General features: G+C 32.2%; 1 protein-coding gene across 1 annotated transcript; it reads left to right on the top strand.

Moving 5' to 3' along the window:
- Window positions 1-5,096: 5,096 nt before the first annotated feature.
- On the top strand, window positions 5,097-10,600 carry LOAG_05610 (hypothetical protein; the record flags this gene model as incomplete). The annotated part of the gene is made up of 13 exons (XM_020446912.1): window positions 5,097-5,120; window positions 5,675-5,818; window positions 5,963-6,142; window positions 6,475-6,684; window positions 6,923-7,078; window positions 7,374-7,486; window positions 7,838-8,009; window positions 8,091-8,248; window positions 8,403-8,595; window positions 8,923-9,173; window positions 9,407-9,696; window positions 10,072-10,265; window positions 10,451-10,600. 13 exons carry the CDS (start codon window positions 5,097-5,099, stop codon window positions 10,598-10,600), a joined length of 2,235 nt encoding a protein of 744 aa, XP_020302801.1.
- Window positions 10,601-11,143: the final 543 nt, after the last annotated feature.

The following is an 11,143-nucleotide window of genomic DNA, read 5'->3' as shown; positions in this document are numbered from 1 at the left end:
CATTCTATTGTTCCTAAAGTACATTGCTTAATATTGTTCTTTTTACTTAATCATACTCTTAACTTTTCGTCTCTTTTTGCTTACGAAATCAGGGAAGTATGCTGAAGTATTTTTTGATCAAAAAGCGCCTTAATTTTTGTTGTATATTTCAATCAAAAAGATTAAAATAAATAGATGCAGAACTGAAACATTGCTGCCGGTGCTATCAATAAGATTTTTTTTCAGAAGAGTTCGAAGAAAAAGAACACAAAGGAGAGAAAGTAATTTTTTTTTTCGCTACATACTTTCTAGTGAAATCAATAGTAATGAAGTTATTAACAAATGCACAAATGAAATATTGAAAACATGTCATTCAGGTTGACGAATCTGTTACAAAAGTAGGGAAAATTAAAGTTCATAATAACTTTATTTACAAGAGAAAATATGAGAGATTACACCACTGAACTTTTTGACCATACATATCAGGGTTTTAGAGGTGTCTTTCCGTTTTTATCCGTTCTAATCTGACTAACTTTAACCACTAAATATTTAAGACTCTTAATGACTTATTCAAAACCTAAAACTTTTTTGCTTTGATCGAATAAATGACGCTGCAATATTATAAACATGCTGCTTAGAGGAAAAAAAATAGTTATTTTAAAATTTTTTAAAGTGACTGTTTTTCTATATCGGTGGACCAAAAGCAAGTTCTCGCATATACTTTCACAACTGCTTGTTTTAGGATCAAGATCAGGTCATGAAACTATTGTTTTGAAGTTTCAAACGCTGTGCAGTAAGTTTTCTTCCTTCATTTAACTCTGAGCAACCACTGCACAAAATCAGTGCTTTTTTGTAAATAAGTAGTAAATATCTTCAAACTTTTCTTTTCAACCGATGAATTTGGTCATAATTCTTGGCGTTATTGGTGCTACTACTAATATTGAATGCACTATGAGGAACCCTTTAATTTCTTCATAAAACCGGAATTCACGTACTTCCCAGATACACCTATTCATTATATTGCCCTATTTATATACAAAATATGGGATCAATTTCTAATAACTTCTAGCTTTATTTTTCAGGTATGATATTAGTAAGCTACTCCTCTGTTGAGAAATGTGCAGTTATACGTAACCTCGAAACTATGCGAACCGTACCAAATATCTTTCAGAAATTTAATAAATAAAATTTTCATGTTTGTGATTATTTTCCAACATTATTTCTGTCATTTGTAATCTGGATTCAATATTTAATTTATAAAAGCATTTCAGGAAAATGATGGTATTTGAAAATGTTCTTTGTTTGATAAACTTCGTCGTAATTGTCCTTTCACTTTTTCTCAGGTCTACTTACCACAAAAACTGCAAAACCACGTATCACATGAATGCTATATTTAAAATAAATTAGCTTTTTGCTTAAATAATTATTCAGATGACACCAATTATCTGTCACATTAATGATGTTTTCAACTGCAATTATGGTTATTAACAAATCACGCATACTTAAGATCGCTTTACAAAGAAATCAGCAAGTTGCTATTGCTTATCGGCAGTGTGTCATTTTATAAAGTTATTAAGTGTCATATTGTCATCATTCCCATAAATTAATAATTCGTTACATTGTCTAAGCAGAACTCCAATCAGTTTTTCAGTTTTAACAATTTGACAATCAATCGAGTTTTAAGACCATCACTAACTGCTCTATATCAGTAAATATGTGTTTCCAATGTCATAAGGCAAATGGAGTTCATATAGACTTTAGATCATGACAAAGAAGCAGGTCTCGTGCAACTAGTTCAAGTAAAAAAATCAATTGTATAACTGATTTAAGATAAATGCATAAAAGAAAATAACCAATGTTAACCTTAAAGATAAGTAATCTTTCCTTGCTTAGAGTAAATTAATCTCTCGTAAAGTAAGCAGAACTCACAGTTAGCATAGCATGCAATTTTAGGATATCCTAAAGTTCAGAAGTCTCCAAGGAGAAAGATTCGCAGAATGAGATGAAGCAACTTCACTTAGCTTTTTGCGCAAAAATAAACAAAGAGAAAATCAAATAATGGATATATAGGATGAGCCACGAGGATGCAATATTGACGAGGTGAATGATTTTAAATAGACGTGATGGTGCTAAAGATGAAAAAAGATAGGAAATTAGTAAACTTTATTAAATTTCCCTGAAAGACACCGATGCATTTTTTAATGAATACTTGGACGTAATTATTTTCTGCAAAATATTTAAATTTATAGTTTAATAATGACTCATCTTCCAAAGTAGCCAAGGGTAGAATTAATAAGCTGCAAAATTCTGGGCTTCAAATTTACCTGTTTAAGTTCACAACTTCTTTTAAACTAACATGAGAGAAGAAGTTAACTACACATACCAAGCAGGAACAAATTAATGAATTAGAAAGCGTAACTTTTAAATCAAAACCACACCAGTGATAAGGCAACCATCCAGAACAACTTCTAAATTTTGAATTCCAAGTCCTCAGGAAACTTATAGTTAACACTTTCACTTCAAATAAGAAACTAGAGAGCGATACATAAGCTTTTCATGAAACCGTAAATCCGGAAATGGTTATTCCTCTGTAAATCTTTAAACCCTATTTTTATAAAAAATTTACTTTCTGGAAATGGTTATACATAGCCTTTGTAGTTATACATAGCTCTAGAAAAAACAGGGAAAAAATGTCCAACTTTTAATAACGTGGAAAAAGCAATTTTTCTTGGGTTCCAGACTTTAGCCTCAAACAGTAAAATTTCAAATTCCTATTAAATCTGGGCAGAAACGGGAGTCTTTTGCCAATCAGATAGTGGCATTTAAATGTTTTGTATTTATTTGACACGTGCAAATGTTAGAAAGACATGAGCAAAATTTTTTGACAAAATTATTTCTTCTGCAATGCTTTATCGGCATAATTAATCTTCCTTTTTTTCACCTTTGTAAGCAGCGTTGGTAAGCCATAAATTCCATCAGTAAATGAAAACAGAGTTTGTAGTGTGGCATGAATAAATCTATTGGATAAAACTGTTACAATCTATTTGAGAGATGTGGAAGAGGGAGGGGGAATGCCAAGTGCCATTTGGAAACACATGTCGTTTTTTACTACTGCAAAGTTATTACCTCTTCAAATACATTAATTTTTCTTGATTTGAACTTTCAAAATTACTTTTATCTCTCTTGGATCAACAACGATCGATATCGTTACTCATTCAGGAATTAATTGTAATTCTTTGAATTAGTTTATTTAAAAATGTAACGTTGCCTTACAGAGGAGATTTATTTCCTGTTGAGTTTTGACATGTTTCTTTAGTCGTCCTGTCATTAATTCTCAATAACAACAAGTAAAAATTATAGATTATATAAATTCCTCTAATGTTGCCTGAGCAAAGAAGTAATCTATATTCCAGGATACATTAACAACAGCAAGACCACTGTTCGCTGTTGTAGAAAATTGTGTTGATTAAATAAGCGCTACTTATAGTGTTCGAAAAAATCAAAAACTATGGTGCGGTTTTCCATGAGAGCGAAAATTGAAAAGGGAATGAATTTCCATTCCAAGCTTTTGTTTGCCACAAACATCGAGTAGAAACAAACAAAAGGTCACATCTACAATGCTAATAATTAGTATAATTAGTATATTTGAAATTCATGCTGTAAGAATAGGGATCAAAAAATCAATTGAAGTCTACATTTCTAAATTTAAGTGTTAGAGCCTCCTTGTCATGATGCTGTAAATCAAGATAGAAGGGAAATCTAAGAGACGAAAGAGGTGAATCGAGAAAAAAAGTTAATGCAAATTAAGATCGTCGTTTCATTCTGAAACTATTCAGAAGTGTTCTAGATCAATTTTGATTTAAAAAAGGACTTGTTGAGTACTTCATCTTTGCTTCAACATTTCTTCTACCTGTTTCATACTTGCCTCATCATTTTGCTAATTTACTATTCAATGCAAAAAATTGTTAAATGTCGCTAAATAAATGATTTTCGTTAAATTTCACTTGCAATTATTCATCAAAGTTTTTTTTTCAGTCCTCTTACCTACTATTTACTTTTTCACTTGCCAAAGTTGTGAACTGCTCTTAGTGTTCGTTTTAAATTTAGAAGATTTCATTTGAATGCACTAATTTAATAGGCCTGTCTTTAATGAAAGTATTTGTTTTGTCCATCAGCACAGTTATTAACTAACTTTAGCTGCAAGACATGAAAACGAAAGCATATTTTGATACGCAGAATGTATTTTTGCCGTTGTGACTATTGCTGTTATATAAGCAGGTATGAATTACAGGAGTGTTGGCAAAGTAACTGACCTTCAAATATTCTAGATCTCTCTTTCTCTTTCGTCCAAATTATATATCTGCAAGAAATCGCGGCTACTCTCTCGTGTTTTCTTCATCTTGCTATATGACACTTTTCAATATATCCATTCGCACAAACTCATTGACGAATAAGTGTCAGAATAAGATGCAAGGAATACATTCCTGGTATGGTTCAACTAACAGTTGCACTCCGAGACTCTGGTCAACCTATTCTCCAATGATTATCGAACTTCACAGCAAACTTTTTTCAAAATTAAGTGCACTGATCGCACGCGAACCAACTATTTTAATGTCAACATGTGTTATGGTATGTTTTGCATGTGACAGACACAGATACTGATTTCTTTTGAGCCGATGCTATTACAATATATCAAGCGTTTACAGCATTTTTGCATCATTTATTACTTCTCGTAATTCGAAAAAGAAGAAAGTTGTCATTATGAATTCTAAAAGCATTCAGTTGTCAACTGATTCTTGCCACCTAGTTTGAAAACTTCATATAAAAATTTCACGAAAATCTAAAAGTTGACATTAATTTCATCCAGGAAAATAACCTTCTCGGACTATGCTGACTTTTGAAATTAAAAGATTGAATCCATTTCAGCTTTATAATGTTTTTTTGTTCAACTGTTAATTAAAATTGAATTGATCACTTCTTCGAATTCGATAAATTTATTTTAAAGCTTCTTCGCTATTTCCAGTATTTATCTTTTAACATTATCATCCTGACTTTGTGTTCCACAAGTTTATACGAGTAATTTTAATTAGAACTGCCTTCTTTGCAGGAGTCACGTAATGTCTTTCCGTTATCTTTTTCAGGTTCGGTATTTTTTTTTTATCTGAGTAAGAAATTACCAAGATTGCTTAGGTTTCCAAAGTCTTAATTGTGATAACACAACAGAAAGTAGTCAATAGACCCAGTCATGTTTGGTCTGCCTTGTGCTACTTGTTTCCACTTTTTTACTTCTTTCCTTCTGCCTTCTAAGTGACTACGTTCTCAAAGGTTGTGCAGTCATCTTTGTTCTCGCGGATGATCTGTAATTTGCAGCGAATCTGTAATTTGCAACGAATTTTATATCTATTAGGTCGTATGGCGTTTGCTGGTTGTAGACGCGCAATGATAGCTCTTATTCTTCACTTGTCTCTTTTCTTATCAAGCAGAATTCTTGTTCTTCATCTTTTTTACACTTTGACACAGTCAGTACGGTTCTCTTGAGTTGTCTTTTTCAAGGCATTAGAAATGCTATGAAACTTACGCCATCCCAAAAACTTTTATTATCTTTATTGGAGATCATGGCTCATATTTAGATGCATATTATCTTCTTGGCTTAAATACTTTAATTTTTATTATACAAAACACAACATTATTTCAGGTAGCACTAACAATATGTACTGCAAATTTCTACGCAGAGTTCAAAAATGATTTCCGTACGGACTTTTCGATGCCACTGTCTAAATCATGGTCAGAGAGGGAATATTATCGAAGATTTTATAACTTGACATTCGATCCATATACGGTTAATTTTTATTGTCGAAAGAGCAGCATAAAAAAATTGATTTTTTGCTTTCTCCATTTGACGACTGTCAACTTTTCCAATGTTAGAATAAAGATCATATACGAACAATAACTGGAAACGAAATCTATATTTGCATAAATTCAGATAGTACTTTCTGGTGAAAGTGTCGATGGAGGTTCCATGCTACGACCTGATAAGTTTATTGCTATGGAACAGGAAGCAGAACGAGGATTACGTATGCATTTGGTTGGTAATGGGTTTCAGAATAGAACGCTTGGTTCTTACGTATACCTTTCTTCAAAACCGTTTTATGAAGCTATATCAGTTAGTATTTCATCAACAGAAAATGAACCACAATGTACAATTTCTTGAAGACCTAATTTGAAGATGAAACTAATTATCTTTAATTGTATGAAACTAATTGGAACTAATTATTTAATTGTATGAAACTAATTAGTAAAATTGTATGAACCTAATTGTATTTCCTTCCAGAAGTTCAATATTTCTTTCACATTTACTATAAGCTTCAGTTTTCAAAGTTGTGAAAGTTGTGAACCCACTTGATCCCATTCATGTTTCTTGAAATTAAAAAATAAGAGATTGAAAAGTCACAGCCAGTTAGTCACAAATACATTATTCAAAAAGGCCAATTTTAGGAAGCAATCAAAATTCAATCAAATGAAAATGCAGTGCTTGGTTATCCAACGATGAATCTTTACGGTATCAATTTTACAACCAGAAACGTCTTTCGGCGTTACAGCAATGGTTTTGTTGGGATGCTGGTATACTTCTTTGTATTTGCCGATCACCAAGATGTTGTTTCAAGTATAAAACGGACTGAAGTTGAATGGAACAATAAGCTTAAGGTATTGTTCGTAGGAAACAAAAGAAGTGAATTACTGAATAAGACAGAACGGAAATAACATTTAGGGATATAATTATAAATGAGATATGCAAAATGAAAAAATCGTTGAATTACTGGGAACAATATGCTTTAACGATCGGAATTCGTTTTCAATAATTTATGTTCACAATAAATGGTGAATTGATTATAGAACTAACTGAAATGAACTTTTCTATTTTTATGACCATTGTGAATTTTAGCATTCAAGTGAATCAAGTGTTCGTTTTCGATTATTTGGTGATGAAATTGTTAATACTGAAATATTTGTGGGTTCAGTCGGTTCACTTCCCTATTTCCTCACTGGTTCACTTGCAATGGTCATCTTTATTTTCTTATCGATTCTCCATTATAATGAGGTTAATGTTAAGTAAATTCTGATTATAACCTTACTTCTAAAGATGAAAAACGAACTAAACAGTGGATTAAAAATATGTGGCAAAAATTCGGCGTTAAATGTTTTGCTAAAAAAATGAAGGCACTATATTAGGCTATTACTAAAAGTTGTGATGATGTTTTTTTAGTCTTGCTTGTCAATATAGCGATAGTACTTTAAATTTATTGAATTGCTTCTGGAAACTTGGAACTCTCGGTATTTTTATTAAAGCCGAAATTGTTCGAATTTTTCAAATAATTCTTGGATTACAGTTTCAGACATTTTTGCAAACGGTTTTTTTAACACTATGGACTGCATTTTGTCCATGTTTGGCTGGCTTCACATCAGTTGCTATATTTTCACTCCTAGGTCGCACATTGAATTCGTCCATGTTAGCTAATGTTCCTTCAAATCTGCTATTAATGAACAAATCCTTACTAATTTTCCAACCAAGTCATTTCTCAATCAGTGCATCCATTGATTTAAAATTGATAGAGGCACCTTGTGGCATTTCAGTCTTTAATTTAGAATTCCTTAATTATAAGTAACTGTAAATGAATTGTAAACAAATGTAAATGAATTGTAAATAAAATTATGGAAAGAAATTTTTTTTACAACCAATTACAAGAAAATTTTTTACAATAAATCTTTCATGATTATAATTAACGCTTACCTCGTCAAATATGTGCTGAAAACTTTGAATAGTGGAATTTCATTTGAAATTTAATATCTTTTATTTTAGGCTTGTCACACCATTCATGGTGTTAGCTGTTGGCGTAGACGACGCATTTCTAGTACTACATAAATGGTTCACATCCGTTGAATTAGATCCCTCGTCTCGCTTAACTTCAGTACTTGTGGAAACTGGTCCATCTATTACTCTTACTTCAGTTACAAACATCTGTGCCTTTATGGTGAATCTAATTACTTGTTGAGCATAAAGAAAGAATATATCGTCATTAAAATATCGTGCTTCCAGTGAACATATTCTACAGGTTGGCAGTTTTCTTTCACCCTATGCAATTCGCGAATTTTGCTATTGTTCTGCTCTGGCACTTACGCTTGACTGGATATTCCAAATTTTAGTATTTACTCCTATACTACTGAAAATTCACGCTTGTTCATTTAACGTTTCAAGGAAAAATAACGAAAGGTTTGTTTCTTTAGAATCACTAGAAGACAACTTGTGTGAAACAAAACAAAGCAAGTTAGAATTCAAAAAAAATGAAATAAAACACTTTATCGAATTTTGTTTTCTAAATAATTCCACCATAATTGAGCAGATCACGCTGTTTTTTTATTTTCAGGGACAAATCACCTTTCAAAATTTACTGCAAATTTTTGATGCATCCTGTCACCAGGATTATTTTATTCTGTATACTCATTCTCTTTTGGATCTGTAGTGTATATCTTGCGCTTAGAATGGAAGAAAATTTTACACCACAAAAAACATTCCGATCAGATTCTTTCCTCACTGATTCGTTACCAACTCTTGAAAATGTAGGAAATTCTGGTCGAACGATGCATATTTCCAAAAGCTTCAAACAAAATAATAAAAGATTTAGTTGGAATTAAGTTTAATCCACAAAAAAAAATCCAAAAGAATCAACCGGCACCATAAGCCAATATCCACTTCAATGTGTGTCCCTAAGAAATATGACAAGTCTAGAAAATAAGCCTAGAAAACTCAAAATAGAAAACTCAAAAAAGCAAGAATAACAATTTTGTCTTTAACAAACGCGAAGTTCTTTATTTTGAAATGGAGCAACTCTGACTACTTCACATATTTCACCATTCTTGCTTCAATCATCAAAATGAAAGTTTCAGGCTTTTATGGAGCATGAACTCTTTCCTGTCTTTATGAAATACGTCCCAGACAGAGCGGCAGAATTGTTAGATACTGTGGCGCATGTGCACAATCTTGATTGCTTGTGTCCAAATTACAAAACCTGGATTGAAGAATATGCTGCTTTATATGGTCATACAAACGACACTACTGAAAACTTCTTTGGAAATATAATGAAATATCTGGATTACAATCCTGAGTTGACAAGGAATTTAGTTTTACGATTCGATAGGTTCTTGAATAATATTTTTTCTTTTTTACTTGTACTATATTCAGGAAAAGAGGTTTTTTTCTGTTTTTAAAATAATCGAAAATCTTCATTTCATCAGAAATGAAAAGTACAGTGCTGTTGAGCAACCGAAATTTTTTGTCGCAAATTTTAAGAAATTTAAACTGGTTTTCTTTTCACGTACCATAATCGTAAGCAAAAATTGGAAGATGAAGATGACTGATCAAAATGTTTAGCAGTGGAACTGCCACAGTTGACAAGATATCCTTTGACTTGTGTATTCATGGATATGGTAGTTGGCGTGATCGAGCTTTTATTCATGAGCAGATCCGGAAAAAGATGCCTGAAGAACTGCTGGTATACGATTACGATAGCACTTTATTTGACATTATATTGACAGCCCGAGAAACGATGTTTCAATCATGTATCATAACACCTATCTCCATGCTTCTACTTTGCACACTTTTCATTCCAAGCGGTCGAGCCATCGCTTTTGTTCTCCTCTCCATAATTTCAGTCACTACGGGTTTGCTACATTTTTACGTATTATAAGAGAAAATTGTTTCTAAGTTATTTGACGTAGTAAATGCCTTGACAAAGGTGTGAGGATATAAGTGAGGGGAAGGGTGAACGGGATTCATGTTACTGATAGCTTAGGTCTGAAGATCTTCGACGGACTCATTCATACCAGTGTCCGGCGTGGATTGTATTTCTGGTTCAAAGGTAATTGGCGATAACGTATATTTCAAGTCAAATGTCCGAATTATCCTCATCTTGTGAAGTAATTCATGAACAAAATAATCCTCTTGCTGGAACTATAGCTTCTCGTGAAATATTATTCCGAATAGATGTTTTTGAGGTCACTTTGGCATAAAATGTAAAGATTGTAGGAGATTTCCAGGAATAGTAGGTGGTTTAAGTGCATGGGGCGCTGATATGGATATTATTGTAACCATCAGTGTTGTGATGGCAATTGGCTTGACAATTGATTATGCAGCACACATAAATTATCACTATTTTGTGACGAATGCAATGCTGCCTCCGATAGACCGAATGTCCTCTTCGCTACAAGCTATCACTTATGCCACTGCTCAGGTAAAATACTTTTTGGTGGAATTTCGTTGCCAACCCCTCTTATTCTGTTTTTCCATTAGACAGGCCACATTTTCCGGTTACCATTTCAACACTTTAAGATGAATTTTTCGATCAAAATCAACTGTCTCAAAGTCAAAAGAATTTCATCCTTTTTAGATTTTGAATATAGTTTTGCATAATTTCAGGCATCAACAACCACATTTATATGCGTTTTACCTCTTTATTTTTATAACGTTTACATGTATGTCACATTCGCCGAAACGATCATATTATGTGCTGTACTCGGTCTTCTGCACACTGTTGTTGTTATACCTTTTTTGTTGTTGTTCTTCTGAATCTTATTTTTAATGTATTTTGTACAAATTATTTCTATTATATTTCACTATGGAACTGCCCTCACTCCTTCCTTCTATATTCCTAATGTCTTGTTTTGTAGCTTCAGTTAACTTATGAATTAATGACTAGTGATTACATTATGTCCATAAAGCCTAAAATTAGTCAAAGTGGTCCCAAATATTTTTTGAAGTACCGAAATGTTCTACTTTCAGTATTGGTTTTAGTAATTAATTCGAGAAATATGCGAAATTGAATCAAAAGAATTTGTTCATACAGGAATGTTTTGCATTAACGCATACATTAATATAAAAGAGGAACACACGGATTTGGGATCTTATTATCTTACCAAATATAAGGGATTAAAAAATATAAATTTGGACGAATGAATAAATGGTAAACTTGATTGAGGTAGTTTACGTATCAAAAGTCAGTAAAATCACGATTTAAGAACTAATAAAGAAATGCAGAGTCGCAGGGAATGATGTGCTCAAAAAATTGAAAATTACTTTCAACATCAATTTCTTTGTACTTTTCAGCAAAAA

The sequence above is a fragment of the Loa loa genome (genome assembly GCF_000183805.2).
Source record: "Loa loa unplaced genomic scaffold supercont3.49, whole genome shotgun sequence".
Classification (NCBI taxonomy): domain Eukaryota; kingdom Metazoa; phylum Nematoda; class Chromadorea; order Rhabditida; family Onchocercidae; genus Loa; species Loa loa.
This window is presented reverse-complemented; position numbering and strand designations above follow the sequence as displayed.